At 36.8% G+C, this 27984-nt stretch overlaps 2 protein-coding genes, 1 long non-coding RNA gene and 1 pseudogene across 3 annotated transcripts in view; 1 reads left to right on the forward strand and 3 right to left on the reverse strand.

The window, feature by feature from the left end:
• The window catches only part of LOC135196702 (oxysterol-binding protein-related protein 11-like), a 41048-nt gene extending 35600 nt beyond the window's left edge, over positions 1-5448 (reverse strand). Inside the window, exon 1 of the mRNA XM_064223534.1 lies at positions 5260-5448. Within this exon, the coding sequence (XP_064079604.1) occupies positions 5260-5271 (12 nt within the window). The 5' untranslated portion in view covers positions 5272-5448. The remainder of the gene's footprint in view (positions 1-5259) is intronic.
• Positions 5449-9408: 3960 nt separating this feature from the next.
• LOC135196871 (uncharacterized) lies at positions 9409-10407 on the reverse strand. Its single transcript, XR_010310500.1, has 2 exons — positions 10370-10407; positions 9409-9590 (listed from the first exon to the last, which is right to left on the reverse strand). It is a non-coding gene; the product is annotated as an uncharacterized LOC135196871 (long non-coding RNA).
• A 110-nt stretch (positions 10408-10517) lies between these two features.
• On the reverse strand, positions 10518-24863 carry LOC135196872 (uncharacterized). Its single transcript, XM_064223649.1, has 9 exons — positions 24715-24863; positions 14982-15072; positions 14734-14856; positions 13508-13700; positions 12883-13050; positions 12100-12223; positions 11654-11791; positions 11109-11310; positions 10518-10611 (listed from the first exon to the last, which is right to left on the reverse strand). Exons 3-9 carry the CDS (start codon positions 14754-14756, stop codon positions 10548-10550), a joined length of 912 nt encoding a protein of 303 aa, XP_064079719.1. The 5' UTR covers positions 14757-14856; positions 14982-15072; positions 24715-24863; the 3' UTR covers positions 10518-10547.
• Positions 24864-26142: 1279 nt separating this feature from the next.
• LOC135197313 (uncharacterized) overlaps positions 26143-27984 on the forward strand; it is a 96352-nt pseudogene continuing 94510 nt past the window's right edge.

Genomic DNA, 27984 nt, shown 5'->3' on the forward strand with positions numbered 1-27984 from the left:
TATGCATAACTACTTTAAACATGTAATGAAGTGATTATGGAAGAGGAGACCAAATACCATTAAGGATTCCTCCATCTCACCAGCCAAGTAATCTCAGCTGTCTAGAGCTACTGTACAAGTGTGTAAGCTAGCTGACACAATTAAGAAAGGGGAGTTAAAAACATTATTCATAAATTTTCCTCACTAAAATCAAATAGTAATTCACTACTGACTACACTCGGTTTTTTCCATCTGTCCACCCGCCTGCAGTGTTTGCGTATGGTAACACTGCGTCCCAGGCTTTAGATAGTTATATTCAGCTTACATTCAGCAATTATTATAATATTCTATTTCGAATATTAACGTGTAATTCGCATACAGTAAATTATTAAAACAGTTTTCAGTTGCAAATGTACACCCAGACAGCCTTTTATTTATCTAACACTTACACAAAGCGTAACTATCTAAAGCCCGGGACGCAGTGTAACCATACGCAAACACCACAAGCAGGTGGACAGATGGAAAAAACAGAGTATAGTATGCAAAATTTAGCAATGATTACCAATCCTGGGCACATGTAGGTGCAAAAAAATCTCAAGGTTTATAAATAATGAGACATCTACAAAGTAGTATATTGGTGTCCAAGAACCCTGAATCACATTCAAAAGATGCAATAGGTGAAAAATGAGTAAATATAGGTGTATGTGGATTTGGTATCTTAGCCATTTGTGAACTTGTGGAATTTCACAGAGGCTATTTGCATTGCATGGCACTGCAAGCTATGATGACGATAAGATGAACAGGAAATGGAGAAGAATAGAGGGTGGAGCACCATATTGTGGTGAAGTGCAGGTCTTGGATGAGACAGAAGATCTGTCATCCTGGCAATAAACCAGAAAGGAAGTGGTGTGTAAGAATTTCTACAACATAATAACCTTACAAACAAAAGAACAAGGATGAAAATAATTTTTTTTAAATACAAAATAAATGCAGATGAAAAAAATTTAGATATCCTGGATCAATCATTAACATACTTTTAAACGAAATTAAATTCTTTTAAAGCTGGTATATGAATAACGGATCCTGAATATCTAAATTTTTACAACTGCACTTATTTTGTATTAAAGAAAAATTTCCCCCTACATCATCAAATATTAAACAATTAATCCCATTTTTTTTTTCCACATTTGTTCTTACATTCATTTGTCCAGGAATTTTTTGTTTTGCCCTATTTTTTTATTCTCATCTTGCTCTCTGTCTTTCTCATGCTTGCTTCCTTGATTATAAAAAATTAAAAGAATATATGCATATTTACCTCCTCTTGCTCACTAAAAACAAGTGTACACAAATGAAGGGGGGGGGGGGGGGGATAGGACAAAAGACATCCTTTTATAGGCAATAAGAGATACACAATTACACTTGCTTTTGTTTCATGTTTTCATGAAAATCTCCCACAACACAACAAAATACAATCCATATCTTTTTCTCCATTTCCTCTTTACTATCTATTCTTACTTCCTTTTCTTTCTTCCTTCATTTCAAATCTTTTACTTTTAATTCGTCAATCTTTCCCAAGGCTCACTTGTGGGAATATTATTGCAGACTTCCCATACTTGGGAAAGGAAGGGGGTGGGCTGTCATCTAGATAAACTAAGAAAAGTAGTTAGAATGTAGAAGTATCAGAATCCCTTTCACCTCTGCTTCCCTGATATGTACTGGATGGAAGGGCAAGAAGTTTTCTAATTCCCTTCAGTTTTGTTTTTGTTTTTTCTTTCCAGAATTGCTTATGCTCGCTTCTTTTACTGTATTTTCTAGTATATATCTGTAATGAGAACACATGCTATTACTATTGACATATGAATCTAATACTGTATAGAAGCAATGTATATGTGTAGATCAGATATCACTAGTAGAATCAATCGTGCAAGAGAGAGAGAGAGGAGAGAGGAGAGAGAGAAGAGGAGAGAGAGAGAGAATAGGCGAGAGAGAGAGAGAGAGAGAGAGAGAGAGAGAGTTGCTATTATCTTTCTATTTACAGTATTGCATTACTGCCTTCATTTTCTTTTGTTTGTTCTATTGTGTGTTTGGAGTGCGTGGACATTCTGATATCTCTATCACTTCTCATAGCTTAGCTACAATTAGGTTAGGCTAGAGGGGCTCCTTACAGTTAGGTCCTATTTATTTTTGCCAGGTGGGATCCAACTCCCAGGTTTGGTTATGATTGCATCCCAAACTTTCTTACAATTACTTACCAGGTTCTAGGCCAGATGCAGGTTCCAAGAATGACCCAGCAACCTAGGCTAGATTAACGTGTTCCTCGTAAACTGGCCTCGGCTGCATTATACTTTTTCATTTTGGGAAGGGAGATTATACTGATCACAAACCTGAGCTACATATTTTGTTTCAAGCTGCTTATTTTATGAAACAGAAATTTTAAATTTTTTTACCAATCCTGTTGGTGCATTCACTACCCCCCCCCCTTTTTTTTTTTTTTTTTTTTTTTTTTTTTTCTGTTTTTTCGTGCTTAAAAAACACAAATTTTCATGAAGATGCTATAAATTTTAAACATTTGGGTTGAAGACAAAAAATAAAAGTGGTTTGTACCAAATGACGATGGATAAAAAAGCAATATAGTACATGAAACTTGTTTGGAGGTATATAAGGTGATTTGACAAAAAACAATTGGTAATTCTAAAGAGATGTCTGCAAGGTGCTGTTATTAGCACCATGGGGTTGAACATAAGAACCGTTAGTACAGACGACAGTAAAAATTTTCTCAAATGATCTCACCTACTATACTACATTATATATGTACACCCCTTTTCTAAATCTGTCAAAAAAATTAACCAAATTATTTATTTAGGATGGGCAGCTAATACATGCAAAACCTTTCCGATGAATTTAGGCTATACTAAATTCAGACATACTTACGCCTATATGCAATATTATGAATCTAACTAACTGTAGTGTGGACCACTGTCAATGACAGATAATACGAAATTCTGCAATCTCAATGCAGAGGCATTTCACAGTACAATCTAGGATCCAGGCTAAAATGTTTAAAAATATAGACCACATTGCAAACCCACCCCAAAGTTATACTTCTCAAGCACTTGGGCCCAAATGCATTTGCAATTATGAATTGTATGCAAAAAATAAGAGAGGTTCACCTAGGGTCAAATCACCTAGGCTGGCTGGGTACTTAAGTGATTGGCTCCATTATCGTCTAGCTAACAGGGTAACAACCACAGACGATCCATCGTCATCGCATGGCTCGGCCTTATTCACTCGATATTTAATTGGTGAAACAAGAATACAATTACATCTTTAAGCATACCACTCAAACATAATGTGATACATGAAAGCCCCATATGAACTAAAATAATCATGTGAGCCCTTCATAAAATATGTTTTCAAGGCAGTTTTGAAATCCAATATGGCAGCAGTTGCGTGACTGGCTGTTCTAACCACAGACTATCCACCATCTTTCCCAGCCTTCCCAGCACTCATTTGAACAACGTTAGCATATATATGTAATGTTTATTGATCTTACTCAAAATTGCAGTTGTAATCAGCACAATATTTTGTTGCCTATATTAGTGAAAGTATGAAACTTTTTAGTCCCGGGGTCATGGTTTGAACTGATATTCATTTTTACCTTGCAATAAGTGGTTTTATCCTTACTGCCATCACAACTGAAACTCCACAGTGCTTATTTGATTGTTATTATATACATTTTGGTCTTAATTCACTCCAAATTGCACTTGAACTACGTTGCTGTTCCTGGTTCCTAAGCTCTCACTCCACAAACACAGTTACGCGGTGTATGAGGTGCAAAGCTTTATTCCCTTAATTGTTTACTTTACTCATTATTTAGCTTAACTTCACTTTGTTACTTCAAAATGTTTATTTAATTCATGTCTATTATCCCTTTTTTGCAACCAAATTAACCCTGAAAAATTAAAAATATTTCTGATGTACTTACGAGCAGACAACGCGGCGAAAAAATGACTCATCGTTGCCAATCTAGTGGAGCGTCACACATACGCCGATGCATTTACAAACTGTTTCCATGAATTCTAGTTGTCATAGCAATGCAGTAATGATAAAATTGCTGTAATATGTATATATACCACAAACAGATACGCTAACTTCGCCTATTTCCCCGGTTTTGTGTAAGTCTTATACCCAGTTTGGAGGGTAAACACATACCAATGGACAACACTGATAAACAATTGAAGAGCGCAAAGAATGCTGTAGTTTACTTGGATAAGTAGTGGTTGGAAGTTGTGTTTACAATTGTCGTGATGAAAGTGCCCCAGTGTCTATGGGTACAAGTGGTGTGCGGATTTAGCACAGGAAATGGGAAGTTTGTTGGCACAGGTGACTCCGCAAACATCGAGATGGCGTCAATCTTCTATACGTTTTTAATTGTAAGTAAAAATTTTGAAAGTGTCATGGGGGTAGTGTGCACTGTGTTGGCCACTGTTCATTACCCTCTGTTTAAATCAGTATTTCTACAGAAGCAGTCCGCATGGACTGCAAGGACCGTAAACCGCGGATACGACATCCACTAGAGATTGGGGGCCGTCCAATGTATTTCGCCATCTTTAGTACTGGCCTGAGGGGTTAATATAAGTACCTAACAGTCGTCCGAATAAATACCTACTTATTACTTAAAATTCTTGTTCAGTAGGTAAAACTGCATGGAAAAACCGCAACTGCCATAGTCTAGGCCGCCGCGGATAAGTACCCTAGATCTACCTTTAAATCTTAAAATATGGCCTTAATTTCTAACTTTGGAGAAAATAGGTACTTACTTCGAAATTAAAGTAGAGGTCTAGAGCTCCTGCTATCACCACCAACAACTCATGACTGATGACCATCTACGGTGTCAGGACGTGTTAAAGTACCTTTTCGGAGGGTGGCCAAAAACGCCGGTAGTCGGGTAAGTTGGCCCTGCCAGCATCGGTTGTTTACCCTAGCTAGCTACTAGGTAGCTACCTATACTAGGTACTGGGTAGTAGCTACTACCTAGGTAGTACCTCCTGGGCAGCCAGTTAAGGCACCTTTACCTTCCAACGAAGGGAGAGTAAAATGAAATCAAATTTACCAAAAATCGACTGGCATTCAATATAAACTGGTCAAGATATAAAGCAGATTGGGCTCTAAAACATGACTGGGTACACTGGGCCTGGGTATGGGCCAGGCACTACGGTAAACACCAAAACACGACGTAACCCCTTTGAAGGGATACGGACAGAATCGCAGTCACTTTACCTTTAATCTCATAGCTCATGGACGCATAGGAGCATTTAATCCAACTCGGTTAACAATGCAAAATGCGACCAGAGATGCACATGGGGTGTGTAGGAGGCTACCGCCCTTTTTTCCTTCATCAGACGGCAAACTTCATCCTCATCAGACCCTCAACTACATCAGCTGTTTATGAAGTAAGTGTTCGATTCCCTTAACTGAATGGTGTTATGAACGAGAACTAGCATTGCATCTAAATTACATTCAGCATTTTATTGTGCTACTGGTTACGCAAAATTAGCCTTTCTTCAGGAAATTGTACTTAAGCGTTTTTAGTCGGTATGAGCCAAGTTTCATGACAAAACACGATTTCCTTATTCGGTCTAAGGCCTTCGAAGGCGACAAAGGCCCTAAAGGGATGTTGCGCTGAGAAACCTCTATTAACGATAAATATCCTCTTCCCTCTGGCCATATCATCACTACCAAATCTATCTGATGGCTTTATAATTCGCATGGCCTATCAGAGATGAAATTTTAAATGTTGATAATTTGCAATAAACGTTCTAAAAAGGTCAATTCATCGGCAGATAAACAAACCTACCATCTCTTGTGACGTTTGCTTTCCGCTGCTTACTACATTATGATGCTTTCCTGGAGTAAACTTCCGAAAATCGATGCGAATGCGTTGATCTAGTCCCTTGGAATATCACTCGGTTTTGGAGATGACATCACTAAAAAATTATGAACACATTTACTTGTTTCGTCCACATAGGTAATTAAATGTAATGCTGATGGGAGAAAACGACTCCTACGAAAATAAGACCATACTCTATTTCCAAAGCTCTTTTGCTCTTACCAAAACGGCCATAACTTGTGTTATCAAAACGGATGTGTTTTGAGTTGCCAAACTAACTCTAAATTATCTCTATTCAGTATTGATTACGGACAAAGATGCATTGCATGCGTGCTATGTTAGAATTCGCCTATTACTTCACACATTACATAAAAATGTCAACATACATGATACTCCCATGTTTATTTTTTTTCTTATCTGGAGAGAACTGAATAATAAACTTTAAAATTTAGCATACAATATTTGCATAAAATCCGAATAGTAGCTAGGACATTTTCAGTAACTCGATCAGATCAGGGTAAAAGATAAAAAAGGAATTCAGTACAAAAGCACGTAACTAGAGTGCCAGAATTACAGAGAAGAAAACCATAGAGGGTATAAAACAATCCTTTCGATGATAAGGACTGGGATTATATTTCATATGCATCTTACTTTATGAATTTCCACAGATCAGTTAACAGTAAATATCAATTAATATATTTCAAATTTTTTTTCTTCGGGAATTTTTTTTCACAGATCAATGTGATCTGAATATCTATGCCATCTATGGTCTGCTAGGATGTACTTGGGTAGACATTTAAGATCAAAGTCTCCAGCTAACGAAAATACTCAGCACAAAGTTTTGCTACTCAATAATGATTAATTATGAAAGAAAACAATGTTCTATTATGTCCAAGGGCATGGTGGGGGGGAGGGAAAGGCGGCCTGGGGAACGTGACAGGTACTACCCCCCACGATGCCCCCTTCTGACTTGCATATTTTCATTTGGAATTCCCCCGCTATATAGTACAGGTTTTCATCTGCGCCACTTCTGACTTTCTCTGTGTTGCCTGGGTCTTCACATTAATCCTCCTGCTATTTATATGCATTTCAAATCACATTCCGTTATTCTTATGCACAGCATTACATGGCAAGGACACATCTCTAAATGGATTTTATCCTTTGCTTCCGTTGATCAGTGTAAGTTTGTTATTGCTTATGATTGTCAGTTCTTCATTTCCAATATACCGTGTAATATCTAATTTGATGAAGATTTTTTTTTTTTTTTTTTTTTTTTTTTTTGCTGCGCCCTGTCATTAAAATGTCTATGTATTGTAAGCTTTGGAATTGTGTTAAGTACCTTCCCTAGATCTAGAAATAAACAGCAGTGTTCCATAACTCAAGCCTTTACATGGCATTTCTTCTGCCTTATCACTTTATTATACATTCTTACTTTTCGGTGAATGGTACACAAAGACAATAGTATATTACGAGGTAATATGTATTGTTTTCATTTAGAGTGCTATCCACAATGTCACTAAAGGCCTACCAACCAGTAATGTGGGCATCGTTAAAGTCAACTTTTACTGTCTGTTGTCATAAAATTTACCATTTTATTTCGCTGCGTAAGCCTACCAGTCACACATCAACAGTAAGCAACAAAAATAAACGAATAAAAAATACTTGCCTCCATGGTCTTCTTACTCACCCTGATGACTATAGGAACTGAAGCTATACCATACCACTCACTACTTGTTTCAAGTAATTATTTTACCAAGTACAAATGAATAGCAGTTACTTGTGCTTTTTATATCTTATCATTCTCTATGGGTTACTCCTATCGTTATCTAAATTTCTAATCTTACAGGTTCCAGCACAAAAGCGTGTCAGTCAAAATATAGACGTCTTCATTGCCACACATAAGAGAGAGAGAGAGAGAGAGAGAGAGAGAGAGAGAGAATAGAGAGAGAGAGAGAGAGAGAGAGAGAGAGAGAGAGAGAGAGAGAACTACCACCTGGCAACTGTTTTCGCGCTACTTATGCTTGACTGTTCATTTAAGGCGATCAGCACCTGCCATGACCATCTCTTTCATTCATACACGAACATTTTCTTGCTGAAGTTTGTTTTATCGCAAGGTTTTGAAAATAATTACAATGGAGACAACTTATTTTTACATCAATAGAAGGAGTGGCTACTGTTTTCCTACCAGCAAAGCCTACCATATGTTCACACATAAAGCAATAAAATACAGTAACCCAAAACCAGAGTACGTAAAATACCAAATGCATGAATGGTTCATAGGATAGGCTTACAGTGTGATTAAAGGTTTCATAGTGTAAGCTATATAGGTATCATTACTGTGAATGGTTTTTTTTAATGCTAGCTTTTCCCTTCCAGTGGTTAGAAGAGGAATTAATCTTTTTCCAGTCTCCTTTCTCGTGTATTTTCTGCATAAAGTGGCATGATTTCCTAGGTCTTTTTTCTGACCTACATGGAGCTACCTCCATACCACTTGTTCCTCATTCCTTTTATCATATGTCGAAACCATCTTATTTGAGAGATTAGGGGATTCTATTTTTTTTTTTCAGCTGCTAGAACATCACCTGTCCAGCATTCATTATTTGTAACTTCACTCTTCCCACTGGCCAGTAAATCTCAATGTTCATGTTTCCACTGCATAGTTAAACAGGCCTGATGCATGTATTGTCAGTCTTTCCTCTTTACGAACAGGATATCTACATTCTCAATTTAGTAAACTGCATTTTACCCTGATTGTAGAATTTTTTTTTTTTTCCCTTTCTCTATTTCACATTGCAGCGGGTTCCTAACATAACGACATGGTTCTCTGTGTTCCTCTTTTCCCAATTTGCTCATCCTTTTATAAGTACTCTGCAATTCTAAACTTTTCCTGTGAATTTTATACGTATTTAATTTGCTACATATGACCAAAGCTTTGTTTCCTTCAAACCCACCATTTACAAATTGTGTATGACTATATTTGTGTCCCCGGTTCACTAATCTTGTGTGATAGACAGAGGGCAGTCTCACTGGGCAGAGTGTTTACATCAACAGAGATTGCTGTTCTAGCAATTGTGAATCCTGTATGTTTCCATTTTTTTTCATATCACTGACCATTTCTAATCATGAGTAGTAATGAAAGTGTAAATTCTGCAATTGGTAAAAATTTGCTTCATTATTCTAGGTACAACTACTTATTTGTATTTTCTGTGCTTTATAGGGGCATCAGTTACGTCTATTTTTGCCCACAATTGCCCAGAATTTATAATTTCCTGTATTTTTTAAACAGTCTAATCTTGTATGGGCTGTGTACTAGTAGGCTTCCACAATTTGACTGCACTGCTTTTCTAGTGTTGTAATTTTTGCGTTTAATTTGTGCTTTTGGTAATCTTCAAGATACCACAGCAAATTTGTTAAGACCTGTCATACTTTCTGTCCTCCCTTGGCATGGAACCTCACTCCTCTGTAGCAGTTGCCAAGAATTAGTTGCAGGTCATTTTTGTAGTCTCGGTACAGTCTTTGATAGGTAACAAACAACCAGATGGAGGTTCTATTGCTTATATTGCTTTGATAAAGAAGACACTATTAAAAAATGATCATTAAGTTTTTAACCGTTTTGGAGGAGGCTCAAAATCTTGTTCATCTGGGTAGTGAAGGAGTAAATCTTTGTAGAACAGCTTATTATCAATCTGATGTGGAAGAATGCCCAGAGGAGTCATGGCACCTGTAAAATTGAACAGCAATCAATAAATGAAAACAGAAATGAAAAAGAAAAACATACAAATACAACTCCTTGCAAAATATTAATGCACCTAAAAATTATTATATAAGCAACCAAGTTCTCTGGCTTTTGCAGTTTGTAGCAAAAGGTGCACTTTACCTGATGAATTCTTGATACATACTGCCTCAACTGAGGTGGTAGCCCTGTATAAGTATGCATTGCAACTGAAGGAACACTCCCTGGTAAAACAAAAGGTTTATGTTTGTAAAACATTAGCATCATAAAAAGTTTTATGTACAAATAATTAATAAACTTTGACTTGATCTGAACTTAATTGCAGCTTCGTTCCCTATTCTAACTGGTTTTGAATTTTTTTCTGGCCGTTTTCCCTCTCTTCAACTTTTTCTTTTCCTTTCCTGCAGAAACTGATAAGACATCAGATTTCCTAAACCATTTGCCACCGAATTAAAAAGTAACATGGTAACCAATACATGAAGATGATTAGAAACTGTTGATGAGTCTTAATACCAATAAAATATAAAGGCCACTGATTTAATCCATAATTCTAGAAACATAGTAACATCCAGCTCTTGTGCAAAGTACCAGACTGTGAAAACGGCTTCCATGCTGCCAGATAAGAATCTCATAGATGCTTTAAATGTAAGAAAAAATATCCACCTGTTGCTGAACTTTTTCTCCTTACGATTCCCATATCATATCAGATGGCAGTTAATCCCTTGAAAAACTCACAATTGACAGTCTCAGTCATAAGGTAAACTTACCTGCTTCATGTAAGAGAGAAGCTACTTGCACTTTTTCCCGATTCATCACATGCTCGGTCTTGTCTCATAGACGGATTCTAACACTGATTCTACATTAAACAGTTCGTCATCAGAGGTCTCACTGGGATATGTCATGTATTCTATCATCTTCCTATCTTGCTCCTTGCACGCAGAAATATCATAAACTCATGATTTTCTTTATTTGTACTTCAGATATGTTGCTCTCAGAAGAATTCATAATTCTGAAAAGAATGGTAACACTCACAAACAAGCAATACAAATTAGTTTTATTTAGTCACATTATTTCACAGCACATGGAATACGTACCAAGAAAAAACATTTGAAACAACACTATTACTTATCAATATAAAAGAACCAAAGTCAACACAAACAGCTCAAGTTACAATAAATTTTACTCAAACAATGTAGCACAGAATTGGCCTTTGTCTTTTAACAGCCTAAGCCATTCTCACAAACAACAAAAGCTACGTACAGACTGTCTACTTGTAACAATCCCAGAATTAACAGCAAGTACTTTTATAGTGTGTGACTGAAATGTCCATACTGTTCATTAGAAGATGAGGAATGAGTAATGGATAAAGCCCTTGCTTGTTTTAAAATCCTTAGAGGACTGATGGCGACAATGAATCACAATACAGACCAAAACCCTTGAAAAATATGCAAGCAAGTAAACATAAGCAACAAAACATAAATAATAAATGTATCAAGAAATACTTACTTGGTTGCTAAATCTACTGACCATTCTTCCTCTAGTGTCAGTAACTTACATGCTATTCTCTTCCAATTTACACCATTCTTCTGCAAGCTAAGGAAATGTCTTTGGCAAATTCCATTCTTTCCTTTTTTCCCTTTCAGGGTTGGGCCTTTAAGTATGGAAGCAACAATTAAAATGATCCACGCCGAAGCAACCTCCTTGTTTTCTGAAAGAGACAAAGACTCATTCAAGACATGTAAATGCAAACAAAATTCCTGCGTAAACACTGACTTCTGAACATATTGACGGACTTTAACACATCTGTTAAAAAAAATTTTCACTTATTGATGCTCAAAGCTACACCTGATCTTAATCCTATCAAAGATATGGTTACATCTAGCAAAGAGACTTTTGTATTCTAACAGAACATATAAGAATAAGTGACTAGTATTTGGTTTTTTATAATGCTGTACTAAGGCTGGAGAAAATTTAAAGGACAAGTGTTAAGTACCAGGCCAATAAAGAGCAACCCTCTTCTTAACGCATACCAATTCAAATTCAAAACTTACCTTGCAATTTTCTTAGAAGAGAATTAAGCATTAACTGCGTTGATCCATTATTTATAAGAATAGCTTTCAAAAAGGTATCGATACCTTTAATAGCATGAAAGTTAAAGAAACATCCACATTTATCCATTTTTCTATTGCCTGCAGATAAAAAAAAAATTATGTGAAAGTACCTTTCACAAAACCAGTAACATCTAATAGTTTATAACCATTTCTCACAACAAATGGTGTAATTATCCAACGCACTTATTCACAACAAATGGTGTAATTATCCAATGCAATTACTAAATTAAACCATCTATATATGAAGTATGGCCATCATTATTAAACAATTACATCAAACTTCTAAGTTTTAAATCAATTCATCAAAATGATGTCCTTTGTATATATATACCTATAAAAAAAATACTTTTATTAATAACACTGGTCCTGTTATTTAAGACCCTTACCAGATGATTGTAATTTACATTTCTGGCCGAGCGGTACTAACAAGATCTCAACCACTGCATCAATACAACCCTGAGGGTCGATGGTGTAAGAGTGATGAAACGTTTCCACTAGAAGTGTCAATAACTGTAAAAAATTAAAACTAAAACGGTCAAAACATTTACAATCAATATGAATTATGTGTACTAGAACAAAATGACAAATTTTAAAATAAAATTTTTATTTTTCATAACTAACAAACCTATGGTCTTAACAATAGGATATTTTTCCAAGTGCCAGCTGGTAACCGGTTAAAACAATCAGAGATTGTAAAGCAAGGAATTTGTGAGATCTGGCAATGCCTGCACATACGAGATGAAAGCTGGTCAGAGACTGTGCATGATATGTTCAATATTTTTCCTACAAATCTGCCTAAAAGTTTTCAATTCTGTTAAAACAGTAATCCAACCACATTGAATTCTTTCTGTATATGGACACCACCCTACTTACAAATGAGTCACATTCCGAACAGCCATTGTATGTTGATTTGTTTGTAAGTTGGTTACTATACTCTCCATGCCTATTTAAGTACAGTATGATAGAAAATCAATACAGTACTGGACGTTTTCTCATCCTAAAACACAGTACACTGTAGATACAGAATAGGTGCCCAAAACAAAATTTGAACTTATGGGTGGCAGAGGGGAGTGCTCTGAACACAATTTTAATATGTGATCCCATTTGTTTGTATCTCTGAATGATTTTAAGTTGAATGTCTATAAGTAGGGTGGTGTCTACTGTATTACCTTAAGAGACTTCCTGTCATCAGTGTCATCATTCTCATTGTCATTCAGTAGCATACAGGCATACTTGTTCAGACTTTTCATGAAGCACTTCCAGTCCCTAGAGGGATTCTGGTGCCTCTTTGCAGTCCTGCCATTCATCTGAGTTGATTCCGGGTACCAGTAGTAATTCTGCAATATCAAAGGTGATTAGTATTAACACATTCCATTGTTTTAAATTATGAAATAATCAGTGACATCACTACTATTCTCTTCACATGTTGCACCCTTTATATTAATAATTCATCATCACTTAAATGAAAACCTGCCCAGAACTGTTTATTGATCAAACACTCTATAGATATCTCAGCCAATTTTCCATGTTAATTATTGTTTCATTCTCCTTGTAATAGTGAATTAACCTAGGAAAAGTTATTCTTCATTCATTTCCTATTTTGGATTTCAAACTATCAGTGGAAACAGACTCAAAGAAGTTATCCTAGTCATTGCAATGTACACTGTATTATGGCCTAAGTAAAATCAAGGACAACAGTTGCATGTTCATAAAACTTGTGAACTTGGTGTTCAACTTTTTGCTATTGCGTATACTGTAGTACGTATGTATGAAATTCTGAAAATAAAAACTTACCTTAATCCACATGAAGGAAGTTTCAAGAGCTGTTTCTACAGTACATCCTCCAGCATACCCTGAATCCCCATGAATTATCTCATTTCGAAGGTCAACAAGATGTCCTGGTAATCCTATTTCAGCAGCCAATTTATGAAGGGTCTGATGATTGTAATATTTCTTTTGCGGCAGTTTTACAACATTACTTACAAATCTGGAACATGGAGTTATACTTGCAAATCTAAAAACAAATCATCATAATAAATAGCCTTCCTACCACTCCTCTTTCAATCCCATAAAATTCAACCATAGTGTCCTTACATTACATAGCGACAAATAAAATATGGGCAGGCTCCCTATTCCTCCAGACGTTATATCTGATATACTCAAATAAAATAATCCTCCTTTTTTTCAGCATGAGAAGAACAATTAACATTTAGTTCAAAATAACCAACAAGCCATGGAACTTTGTAGCCTCATCCACAGCAGCACATTGTGCATGGTACTAATGATTCTTAACAGATTCTCTTTAGATTCAAATGCTGGTTTCTTCCTACCTTGATGTTTGTTTTCTTTTAACTTCTTGCACCAACTTTTACATCACATACAGTAAACCTTTTGAGAAAGCCCTAAAAGAGCCTAAAATGTGACTTGGTGGTCTCAAGATTTATTATAGTAAAAAGCTATAAAATACAAAAAAGGTAAGAAGTTATAGAGGATTCAAAATTGGTAACTCATAATTTTGGAAAACATGAATTTCATAATAAAATTTATGATTTGGATACTTACCTTATGTTAATGATAGCTTGTATCTTCTTGCCTATCAGCGCAGAGATATAAGCTATCTTCAACAGTAGGTAAGATTTGTCCCTAATAAATGGGAGTATCAGGGTTTGACATTCTAAGAATAAAAGCAACTTATAGCCTCTTAGAAATTTTGTATTCCTTGGCAATGAATTCTACACATTATTAAGGTTTATATAGATAACTTAATGAAGACTAGTTTTTAGTGAAAGACCACTAAGAATTATTGACGTACATTAAAAGCTAAGTTTAATAATTTTTATTCCAGAGTAATAGGACTTATGCATTCTTAGCCATACAGTAATGGTAACAACATGAAACTGTCTTTGTATGGCTGAAAAGTGAGACACTGCAAGAGTTTCATGTTTTTGCACTACAACTATAACACTGACAAATTGGATAAATGATACTTGGAAGACAATCCATAACCTGAACATAATTACCTCTGGAGAGCTGTTCCTTGCATTATAGATTTTACATCACTGTCCAAAAAAGGGTCAGCACTAACAATTTTTGACTGAAGCAGTGGCAATGTGAGGTCAACTCCTATTGGCAATTTACTCACTCTGAAACAGAACAGGAATTTAACTAGTACTTGGCCCATCTGCAAATGAAAATGTCCATCACCCAATGAGGATTTCCAGCAATAGACGAGAAAATGTGACAATCAATAAAAAACAAAATTTTATACCTTGCTTGCCAAACCAGCTACAATCTCTTGCTTCCTTCCAGCGCTCAACATCATTACCATGGATACCGCGATAACTTCTAGCCATTCTTGTCTGAAATTGTTAATAAATTAAATTTTTATAAACCCTGTTCATAACGTTTTTTTTAAAACTACAGCACTGTTTAAAACCTAATAATGATTTCAAAGTTCTAATACATAAGAACCATGCTCATTATAAACATTCTTTAATTCATGACTGACAACAAAGAGAAAAAAAAAAAATACAAACATGGGCTTGTGCTGTAAACAACATTATATGTATGTATATATATATAATATTATATATATATATATATATATATATATATATATATATATATATATATTATATATATATACTATATATACTATATATATATATATATTATATATATATATATATATATATATATATATAGATGAATGCCTAGGTTATATAGAAATTTTAGATAATTAATTGTTACTAAACTGAAAAACACAAGTGACTATGGCCTATAATACTGCAGAACCATTCAAATTCTTTGTTATTCTGAAAAATTGAGAAAATTTTTGTTAGTTTTCATTAAATCTAGTTTACCAAACCAATAAGCTCACTACATCTCCAAGCATCCTCATTTTACTAGTCTTCAAAAAACTTTCAATGCATGATCACATCATCTAATTTAATTTTTTATGCTAGAAAATGTTTTAAATACTGATATTAACAATCAAAATCAAGGGATGATATTCTTCAATTCTTCTTTAAATGTATTTTTTCATCTTCATATTACAGTATCATATACTGTACATCTAATTTAATACTTTAACTACTACATATTACTATATTTTTATAAGCTGCATTTCTGTTTTTCTCAATGTTCACAGTGCGCATACTTGATCATGCTCTTGCTCAGGTCAGGTTAGTCCATCCACATGGAGATAATTTAGAAGGTGCCCTGTTATTTGTTGTACTTATGTAAGAGGGGGACGGGGCTGAACTATCCCACATAGTATGTGACATTACGTAGCAGAATGATATGTGCAATTGTAAAAACACAGATTAATCTGTCAGAACATGACAAGATTTGAGAATGAATGGGTGAATGAACCATACATTTTAAAGCTATACAGTAATGCACAGAGGCCCTTTTGGCCATTCACTGCTGAAGACTGAAAACATGAATGAGGAGTGGTTGGGCAGCAAGATAAAGATATCATGGAAATAAATGAAATGGAGTAAAGATAGGCTATACACAAATGAAAATACACTAGCTAGGTATTGGATTTAAAACTGCCTTGACACATATTTTTACAAAGACTTCACAAATGCTTATTTTACTTTGTAGGGTAAAACACCGCATGGACTGACCACTCAACGACTATCACGGCTGGCCACCTCCGAAAAAGTACTTTTTAACGCATCCTGACACCGGAGATGGTTATCAGTCCATGAGTTTTTGTTGTTGGTGAGAGACGAGCTAAAAAGACCTCTACTCTCCTTTTGAAGTAAGTATTTTCTCCAAAGTTAGATATTAAGGCTATATTTTAAGCTTTAAACAGAGGGTAATGAAAAGGGTGGGCAAAGCAGGCCCACAACACCAAAACGCTTTCAAAATTTTTACTTACGATTAAAAAAGTTTAGAAGATTGACACCATCTCGATGTTAACAGAGTCGCTTGAATTAACAAACTTCCTATTTCCTGTGGTAAATCTGCACACCACTTGTACCCATAGACGCTGGGGCACTTTCATCACAACAATCATAAAACGGTCCCTTGGCACGTTTTAAGGAAATTACTGTTTTGTTAGAAGATGACGACGAAGCGTGCACTAGATAATTATTTGAATAAATAGTAAAACATCAATATTTTACATATATGATGATTAATTTGAAAATATTCGTTTTTTTGAAAAAGTAACTCGATTCCTGACTCAAATTTAAGTAATTTTTTCAGAATTAGAACGTTTTTTCAAGTCTTCTATTAGGATGTCACGACATCTTGACTTTCGTACCAATTGTAAATGAACTGCTAAACTCAACTCTCTTGCAGAAGAGTTTACCAGCTATTCATGTAATTGTTATAATCGTAATGCGCTTATATATCTTTATTATTTACTTTTTGGATATATGAAGATGTTTTACTGCCTGATTACTGCTGTAATGTGACGCAATCGCTTTCGCTCCCTGGCCTCTTGTCTGTTTTCGCACCATAAGAAATTAATGGGGCCGAATTTGCAATGACCAGAAAGTTGTTAAAAGAGGAAAGTTAGCATCGAGGAGCATATGTTTTTGATTGAGAAAATACAAAATTTATACAATAGCTAGCTTGTAAAAAATACTTGATTACAAAAAACTTGATTGACAATTAAGCTGCATACCTACTGGGTTTCAAGACAGTGCAAGCACGTTTTTTTGGCAATATTTCTGTAACAAACCCTCGCATCAGAACAAGATTTTGCTATAGTGTATTACACCCCCAGTTGCCATAATTTATAAGGTATCGTGGAATCACTAATCGTAAAGAATAATGACACTTGTCCTTGTACCAAGAGAGCCAAAAAACTCCATTATCCAGAAATGGATACGAACACAGCAGTAAAAAGCTCCACCTACTTTTTCCCCAATCTCCCCCACCATCCCTGTCCTACTTCCTTCCTTCACCTTCCCTTCTCTCTCTGAAAGTTGCTTTAGTTTAAACTTATTTTCTATGATTTTTCCATCTATCTATCTAATAATAGTTTACATTGTGGATATATACGATTGCACTCAAATATTAATTTAACATTTCATCGTGCATTTTATTTCACATGGAATCACTGTTGCCAATTTTGGTTATAGTTATTCACCCTCCAAACTGGTATAAGACTTACACAAAACGTGGAAATGGGTGATATTAGCCTATGTATTGGAAGTATATATACATAAATATTAAAGCAATTTTATCATTATTGCATTACTATGACAATTAGAATTCATGGAAACAGTTTATAATAATGCACCGGCATATGTGTGAAGCTCCACTAATGTGGCAACGATGATTTTGCCATTCTTAGCATGCAAACATTAAAGGTTACATTTATTCCTGGCATACAGTTATTTAAAAAAATCAAAATACAATAGACTTAAATCAATGAAAAGTGCTAGAAAAAAAAAAAATCTACTAATTCGTTGTCTGCTCCACGCTGGTTTTCGGCAGCCAGGTTAGAAACATTGGATTGTATCTACTTTAGAAATATCTGTAATTTTTCGGGGTAATTTGGTTGGAAAAAAGGGATAATAGACATGAATCAAATAAGTAACAAAGTAAAGTTAAACTATAGCTATAATGAGTAAAGTAAACAATTAAAGGAATAAAGCTTTGCACCTCATAAACAGTGTCGTCATCTGCTGCTCGTAACTGTGTTTGTGGAGTGAGCGCTTAGGAACCAGGAACAGCAACGTGGTTCAAGTGCAATTTGGAGTGGATTAAGACCAATAATGTGTATAATTACAATCAAATAAGCACTGTGGAGTTTCAGTTGTGTTTCATACTTTCACTAATAGCTATAGGCAACAAAATGTTGATTTATTGTGCTGATTACAACTGCAATCTTGAGTAAGATCAATAAACGTTACATAGGCTATATACGCTAACATTGTTCAAATGAGTGCTGGGAAGGCGGTGAATGATGGTGGATTGTCCGTGATTAGACCAGCCAGCCTGATGATAGCCGCCATATTGGATTTCAAAACTGCCTTGAAAAAATATTTTACAAAGAGCGTCACATGCTTATTTTAGTTCGTATGGGGCTTTCATATATCACATTATGTTGACGAAACTTCAATCTTTTGAATGGTATGCTTAAAGTTGTAATTGTATTCTTGTTTCACCAATTAAATATCAAGTGAATAAGACCCGGCCAGTGTGATGACGATGGATCGTCCGTGATTGTTTACCCTATGGGGTTTTCATATATCTCATTTTGTTGACGAAACTTCAATATTTTGAATGGTATAATTGAATATTGAGATGTATGGTTTGTTTCACCAATTAGGCTAAATATCCAGTGAAAAAGTGGGTATTTCTACAGAAGCAATCCGCTGTGGCTTAGACTATGGCAATTGACTGATTCCTATGTTTATTTAGTTACTGTACAAGATTTAAAAGTAATATCCATTCGGCCGGCTGTAACTAAGCAGTAATTGACCTTTGAAAGTTACATAATAGCCGCACCAAACTCAAAGGTATATTAAAGTTTAGTTCCAACCAAACGAAAAAAATATTCCTTACAACCCTTGTAAAGCAACTAAAATAACATAGAAAATGTCAATTGCCATAGTCTAAGTCACCGAAGAACGGTCCTATAGGAAGGTACCAAGTATTCGTTACGGTGAAGGAGATGTAAACACAGCCGCCACGTTTAAATTCCCCAACCACCACGGAGCCATATGTTCACTAAGGGGGGAAAGCGGGGGGTAACGCACAGGGGGAGGGCGGGGTAAGGTGGAAGGTACGAGTTGTCTTAGCAGCACCCCACTGAATAGTAACATACCTTGGCGCAACTTTCGGCGAAAGCCTAACACTCACTTTCCTAAAACATAATAATTAAGAATAATGTTTGGACCTTACCTTAAAGGGGTGGAGGGTACAAAGCAGCAGCTGCTTTTAAGAATGCGTGGAGGCGGGTCTTGGGTTCCTCAAAATGCAGCTTGAAATAAGCAACAGCCAAGTACCCGACGAAGTTATACATTCTCCTCCCGTATCTTGGAGTTGACTGAATGTCAAAAGACCGCTTTCTCAGGAGGCCGTGGTCCTGGCAAAAACCGATTAGTCGATCATAATTACCTGAGTAAAAGGCAGAAAAATCTTTGTAACTCATGTAACAATTGTTACATGAAGTTGGCAAAGAGTTCCTGGTGAGGGGCTGGGGCGAGCGTGAAGTAGATGCAGCAGTGGATGTCATGGCTGGCAGATTCAAGAGTGTTGGAGTTCTACAGTTAGGAGGTGGCAGGAGGCCAGACCGTAGAAAACAGGGTAGGAGAGTGGGGTGGAGTAGTAAAAATGCTTTGATGCTATTGGTTGAGGCAGGGTGGGGCTGAGGTAAATGAACAAGCACTTAACAAGATAAGTTTGGCAATGTTAAGGGTAATAAAAGTAAATGGGTAGTTAAGGAACTAAATGTAAATGTGGGATGGGTTCAAAATATGAAATAATACAAATACATATATAACGGGCCCAGGAGGGGGTGGGATTTAAGTCCTGGGTGGTAAATGTGTAATAGGGCCTATAGTTTGTTTTAATAAATACAAAAGACCAAATTAAACATAGGTTAGCATATAACAAAACTAATTAAACTTGTAGGGGATGTTGCCTGACCAGGGGGGTGGGGTGGTTGAGCCTGCTGTACCCCCCTTAACAAAGAACCAAACCAACCTACACATAACCTAACCTGAGCAGTGATGGTAACCTTACCTAGTAGGGGTGGAACTTAACCTAGTAGGACATGTTTGCCTAACTTAACCTAGTAAGGAATGTAACCTAACCTAGTAGGGAATATTGCCTGACCAGGGGGCTTCGCCCCCCGTACCCCCCCTTAAAGCCTAACCTAACCTAACCTAGTAGGGAAATACTAGCCTAACGTAAACCTAGTAAGGAATGTAACCTAACCAACCTAACCTAACCTAACCTAGTAGGGAATATTGCCTGACCAGGGGGTTTGCTTCGCCCCACGTACCCCCCTTAAAGGCCTAACCTAACCAACCTAACCTAGTAGGGAACATTGCCTGACCAGGGGGGGGGGCTTCGCCCCCCCGTACCCCCCCCCCCCCTTAAAGGCCTAACCTAACCTAGTAAGGAACGTAACCTAACCTATAACCTAGTAGGGAAATACTAGGTCCTAACGTAACCTAGTAAGGAATGTAACCTAACCAACCTAACCTAACCTAAGAACCTAGTAGGGAATATTGCCTGACCAGGTGGGCTTCGGCCCCCCGTACCCTCCCCTTAAAGGCCTACCTAACCTAGTAAGGAATGTAACCTGACCAAACCTAACCTAGTAGGGAACATTACCTGACCAGGGGGCTTTCGCCCCCCCGTACCCCCCCTTAAAGGCCTAACGTAACCTAGTAAGGAATGTAACCTAACCAACCTACCTAACCTAACCTAGTAAGGAAGGAATGTAACCTAACCTAACCTAACCTAACCTGAGTAGGGAATATTGCCTGACCAGGGGGGCTTCGCCCCCCCGTACCCCCCCTTAAAGGCCTAACCTAACCTAGTAAGGAATGTAACCTAACCTAACCTAACCTAGTTAGGGAACATTGCCTGACCAGGGGGCTTCGCCCCCCGTTACCCCCCCTTAAAGGCCTAACCTAACCTAGTAAAGGAACGTAACCTAACCTAACCTAGTAGGGAAATATTAGGACCTAACGTAACCTAGTAAGGAATGTAACCTAACCAACCTAACCTAGTAGGGAATATTTGCCTGACCAGGGGGCTTCGCCCCCCCTTCCCCACCCCCCTTAAAGGCCTAACCTAACCTAGTAAGGAATGTAATAACCTAACCAACCTAACCTAACCTAACCTAGAAGGGAACATTGCCCTGACCAGGGGGCTTCGCCCCCCCGTACCCCCCCTTAAAGGCCTAACCTAACCTACCTAGTAAGGAACGTAACCTAACCTAACCTAGTAGGGAAATACTAGGCCTAACGTAACCTAGTAAGGAATGTAACCTAACCAACCTAACCTAGTAGGGAATATTGCCTGACCAGGTGGGCTTCGGCGCCCCCCCGTACCCCCCCTTAAACGGCCTAACCTAACCTAGTAAGGAATGTAACCTAACCAACCTAACCTAACCTAACCTAGTAGGGAATATTGCCTGACCAGGGGGGCTTTCGCCCCCCCGTAACCCCCCCCGTAAACCCCCCCTTAAATGCACTAACCTAACCTAGTAAGGAATGTAACCTAACCTAACCTAACCTAGTAGGGAATATTGCCTGACCAGGGGGCTTCGCCCCCCCGTACCCCCCCTTAAAGGCCTAACCTAACCTAGTAAGGAATGTAACCTAACCTAACCTAGTAGGGAACATTGCCTGACCAGGGGGGGCTTTCGCCCCCCCGTACCGTAACCCCCCTTAAAGGCCTAACCTAACCTAGTAAGGAACGTAACCTAACCTAGTAGTGGGAAATACTAGGCCTAACGTAACCTAGTAAGGAATGTAACCTAACCTAACCCTAACCTAGTAGGGATGATTGCCTGACCAGGTGGGTTTCGCCCCCCCGTACCCCCCCGTTACCCCCCCTTAAAGGCCTAACGTAACCTAGTAAGGAATGTAACCTAACCACCTAACCTAACCTAACCTAGTAGGAATATTGCCTGACCATGGGGGCTTCACCCCCATGTACCCCCCCTTAAAGGCCTAACCTAACCTAGTAAGGAATGTAACCTAACCAAACCTAACCTAGTAGGTAACCAAGTAGGGAATGTAACCCCCCCCCCGGTATCCACCCTTGAAGAACTAACCAATCTAGCCTAAACCGGGTAACCCCCTTCAAGGAAGTAAAACTAGTAGTAAACCAACATATAACAAACTAAACCTAAGGGTATGTTGCCTAACCGGGGGATGGGATTTGGCCCCCAGTAGGTAAAATGACATATAAACCTACTTTGATGGGTGTGGAAGTGTTGTAAAATGTAAAAAGTAACCATACATAACTGCGTAATAGTAAGGAAACTGGAAAGGGAGGTGTAAATTGTAATGTCTGTAAAAGTGTAATGGGAATATATTGAAATGTAGGTTTATAAGAATAATGGCAAACTATATATTTAAAAAATATATATTGAAATGTACGTTTTATAATAATAATGGCAAACTTTAATATAGGTATTGGTATCGGTGAGAAATGCATTGTCAAATGGTGTAACGTAAAGAGCCAGTCGTGAATACTGGAAAGGGGAGGGATTGACTTGTGTATAAATGATATAGGGAGTGTGTATGTAATATGCAACGCAATGTGCAATTTCACGTAACAGGAGGTAGGTAGGTAGGAGGTATCGAAACGTCCTAAAACTGAGTTCTATATCAACACGTAGGCATTTTTAGGTGTCCTGTCCTCAATTATAACATAATATTTCAAGTTATATATGGTGAAATGATTAGGTGGGGATATTTCAAAACAGTTATTATACAATACTATGGAAAATGAAAAGGAATAAACACTAGAATTCACATAACATGTTTAATAAACAAATAGCTAAATGCTTTTATGTAACTCAACGTATGGTTACCAGCCAGGGTTCCCAGATGACACCACTACCAACCAGCCAAAAGTCTACCATGAAACCAGCCAAATCCCGCAAATGGTAATCCAAACCAACCCAAATAACCGGCAAATATATGTGCGTTATATCTATCTTTATAAATGCATATTTTTTTATCATATATATGCTTGTATAGCGGCATCATAGTTTTAGTTAGATAATATAAACGAATATAAGAATGCAGGAAAAAAAAACGAGAATGAATTGAAATTTTGAAATGAGGCTCGTTCTCTGAGAATCCGGCAGCCTGTTTTGTGGTCATCTGTATGTGTGTGATTTTTATTTTAATTCCATCTACATATTTTGCTTAAATGTTACCAAGTTTTTACTGAAAACCTATTCAAATTCCCCAGATTTTCCTGAAAACCTTCAAAAATTCCCAATCTGGGGAGAGATTCCTCAAACGTGGGATCAGTGTTTAGCTCAAATAGAAAGTGTTTGAAAACCAGCCAAAATACCACTAACCAGCCAAAGTGAATTTTTACCCACCAAAATTAGGAAAAAAAGCCAAATTGGCGAGGAACTGCCAAATCTGGGAACCCTGTTACCACCCAATCCTTCACTCAGTCCGGTAGCAATGTAGGGGTCATACTGTAACGTGTTTGGCTAAATACATATATCCCTCCCGTAAACCCCATTTCTTTCCTCACTAAATAGTCCGAGTTTAGGCCAAAAGCTCCCTTACAGTTAGCGCATGCGCAGTAGCATTAGCGCATGCGTAGTAGGATTCATTGTTGTGGTAGTAGACAAATATGGATGTGGAACGGCTCCACTATAGCTAGTTTTGTTATTTCTTATTTCCGCCGTATTTCGGTTTTTCAAAAAGTGATAAATGTGGGAAATAACCACCAATAACACGGCAAAATCTCCCCCCAAGTGGTTTCACCCACCCAAAACCCCGGTTCCCACTGGGGGTCCCCCACCCTTACCGTAGGATAGAGTTGGGTTTTGTCCCCACCCAAAAACCCCGGTTCCCAATGGGAATCCCCTTTACCGTAGGATAGAGTTCAAAGGTAAATTAGAGTCGTCCGAATAAATATTACTTCAAATTCTTGCTCAGGAGGTAAAACTGCATAGAAAAACTGCAACTGCCATACTCTGGGCCGCCGCGGATAGGTACACTAGATCTACCAAAAAGTGGCTCATTTGAGCGTGCAAATGCCCGCACAGCGGTGTTTTACCCTACCAGTCTGGGGGGTTCAGGTTCATATAATTCAGTTCACAATCAATTAGCTATATTTACCTAATCCATCACATTAATCGTTTTCGGTAATAACCAAAGCTAGACCTACAATACCTAGGTAGCTAACCAGGTTTCACCATTACCTAACCTTTGACCTGTCTCCTGACCGAGCTAGGTACTACCTATATATAGGCTAATGGATCTGGATTAATAATACCTAATACAATAAGGTCCTATCCACTTAAACCTTACCTTGAAAACCATGGTACTATGACAGTTTCTGGATGATGTACCATACTTATATAATGATCACCATAGAAACAATATCTTAAAACTTGACTTGAGAGATCCAACGTCGTAACCACTCACGTTACATGGAAGTTGAAGACTTGAAGTTCGGAACAGTAGTAGTAGTAGTAGTAGGAAGAAACTTCTAAAACGGCTCCCCTTCCTCCAAGTTTTATTCTTTTAATTGTTTGTTTATGTTTATTTTCTCTAGGCTTTTGATAAATTTCTACCCTTTCCCTATTTCATCTATTGATGTGCCTGGAAAAAAAACAATATATTAATGACTGATCCAGCTTCATTTCCTTGGTCTGAATGCTACGTGAAACTAAGATCTGCTTCTAATTTGATATTCAGAAGAAACCTCTTGCAATTGATTTATGATTAATATATATATATATATATATATATATATATATATATATGTGTGTGTGTGTGTGTGTGTGTGTGTGTGTGTGTGTGTGTGTGTGTGTGTGTGTGTGTGGTGTGTGTGTGTGTGTGTGATCGAGGCCGTTGTATTTGCTTTCTTGCAGAGAAAACCACCTGGCTATATGCTATATCAATAAACTGAAACGAGTGGCTACTGCTATCCATACAAATGTTCAAAAGTGAACAATAATTCCACTTGGAAAATCTAATCATAATAACTTTCATATGTAGTAGCATGGATTGTTTTGGTCCATTGTCCTGGAATTGTTTAACATAACACTTTAAGATTACCAGGTTACCGGTGTATAATTACCACCACTGAATTGACCATTAGCGATGATAAAAAGTTGAATAAAATCAAGAAATAGAAGACTGGACTTGGAGTAAAGTTTAGATAGGGTAGCGGTCACATGATAATTATACACGAACAATATACGACTACACTGTGTTCTCGGAAAGTCTATGGAATGAAAATATATTTCGACTCATAAAGTCAAGCAATTAGGATCGAATGACAACTGGTAAGAGCATCGACACCTACCAGGAATAGATCAATGATCTGGTTCATTACGACAAATAATAAGGCAGTGTCTTGATATTTATTAAAATAAAAAGTGACGCGTGCATAAGTAACAAAAATGTATAATTACCTAACTGACACATTGCTAATCACCAATATCTGTATAAACGTTTTTTAGCTGAATTGGTTCGATTTTGGAGCTGTTCTCAGTCAAATTGTATTACTTAATAATGTTTGTTTTCTCTATGTTTTTTTTAGGTATTGCATTAAATTATGTAATGAGATATTTTATTTAAAATGCTTTTAATAGAATAGAAAAATATAATTTATTCTACTGATGTTATTGAGTTATTCATTGGACATCGGTTTGAAAGCAACGTTAGCAAATGCTCCTACAACGAAATGGAACGTAGCAAACCGCGCGTGGAAATGGGATTTTTTTGGTTTCCGTGGCATTCCGATACGGAAAACTACTTGCTTCACTGACATTCCTAAGCCCACCCGGTATTGATTAATTTGTCGTTGTTTTCAATCTTTGGAACGTACAGTGACTTCTGGTGAGTAGTTTTTTCCAAGTTAAAGAATTCAAGCCTTGTTTTTACTGATTTCTCTTAATTTGTTCTTAGCATTCTTTAACGGGAAGTACCAGGTAAGATACCTAGGTATTAGTTTAAAGGTTAATAGAATTGCTACTACTTACTTGTCATACTGCTCTGTCAGTTGAGTGTTTAGACTGAATTTTCTTTCATAAGGCCACATATAGCTAGTATGAAATGTGGACAGTTTCAAATCTAAAACTAGGCTACAATAACCTGTTGAACATGGTCCATTTAAAGTTAGGGAAAGTTTTAATTCATTCTGGGTAAAATTTTACTCTGTCACATGTACATTTTAGACATGTGACATGTAATTCTCCTATGTCATAATGTGTGCTTTGAACATTTCCGACGTTCATATCGTTCGCACATGACCTAACCAACCACACAATAGGTAGGTAGCCTAGGTACCTATCATGCACTAAAATAAGGACCTGACACCCTAAGTTAGGTTAGGTTAGGTGTGTTTGGTTACGTTATTTGTGTTCTAAGCATTCCTAAAAGAAAATGATCAAAATAATACTTTCTAGTCAAGAATGTGGTAATGGTTTAAAGTAAAATTTGACCAAACGTTTGTCATGTTGCTCTCTATAATGACTAAATTATGGGAGAGATAGTCTAGGGATGTAAATTTTGTGGAGGTAATGTTTGTTTAGCCTTGTTGAAGGTTTGCATCTTTGAAGGCTCCCATTTTATCATAACCTACTTTAAGTTTCTGTTATCCTGGACAAAAAAAATTGCTAGACCAAAGTGGATGGTACCTTGAACGTTCATATATAGTTAACTTTATTTAGTAGCAGTGTCAGCGAAGATGTAATCTCAATGTGATCTTTATGGGAAGTAATCAAAGGAGAATTTCAAAGGTAACTGTAGATGTTAACAATATTTGTCGATTTTTTGTGATTCTGGTAAAAGATGATTTCTGAAGTGAACAGTGCAGTTTGAAAAAGGTGAATAAATTCTTTTAGTTATGCAATAAACTTTTAATTAATGCTATAAGGGGTTTAGGAAGAGCAATAGTGTCCAGTAATTTATTTTTTGAAAACGATGAATGTATAGATAAGTGGCCAGTACGTATAACTGAAAATACTAATTGAAGGAAGAGCAGAGGCCTGTTTTCACTCTGCTTTTGTTTTAACTGGAAATTTTTTTTTGTATTACACTTGCCATGTGGGTCACAAATCAGAGTACTGCACTGTAAATGGAATATCAAAGAGGTAATATTAATACTTAAATACATTTACTGTAAATAGGATATAAAATAGTTTGTTAGGCATTGGAAAAATATAAGAAATATATTGGGTAAGTGTAAAAATTTATTTAAAATAATTATATAAATGACAGTAGCTGAAAAATATGTAAAATCAAGACTACATATTGACATACCAATACGGGGTCCCTGGATTAGTGTGAGGTAACAAAACGGTACTGTGTATGTACATTACCCACATTTTTTTAATGTGGGTAATATTCAATTCACATTGTTATTCAAACTTTATTGTATTTTTTTTAGGTTGAGATAAGAGATGTTGGACATTCGTGGCCGTGTTGTAATTTACAGCACTGTGGGCTGCCCTCATTGCTTGGCTGCCAAGAATAGTTTAAAAGATGCTGGTGTTCCTTTTATAGAAGTTTCTGTAAACCGCTTCCCAACTGTAAGGACTTGGTTGCAGGTAAGATATGAAAACTTGC

Source organism: Macrobrachium nipponense, chromosome 18 (genome assembly GCF_015104395.2).
Source record: "Macrobrachium nipponense isolate FS-2020 chromosome 18, ASM1510439v2, whole genome shotgun sequence".
NCBI classification, from domain to species: Eukaryota; Metazoa; Arthropoda; class Malacostraca; order Decapoda; family Palaemonidae; genus Macrobrachium; species Macrobrachium nipponense.

What these genes read in the sequence shown, in the direction of transcription:
- LOC135196872 (XM_064223649.1), bottom strand. Translation starts at nt 14,756, where the DNA reads ATGCAAGGAACAGCTCTCCAGAG. An exon ending in ATGTAAATTACAATCATCTG is followed by an intron (nt 11,792 to 12,099) that starts GTAAGGGTCTTA and finishes TTTTATCTGCAG; the next exon opens with GCAATAGAAAAATGGATAAA. An exon ending in TCAGTAGATTTAGCAACCAA is followed by an intron (nt 10,612 to 11,108) that starts GTAAGTATTTCT and finishes CATTCTTTTCAG; the next exon opens with AATTATGAATTCTTCTGAGA.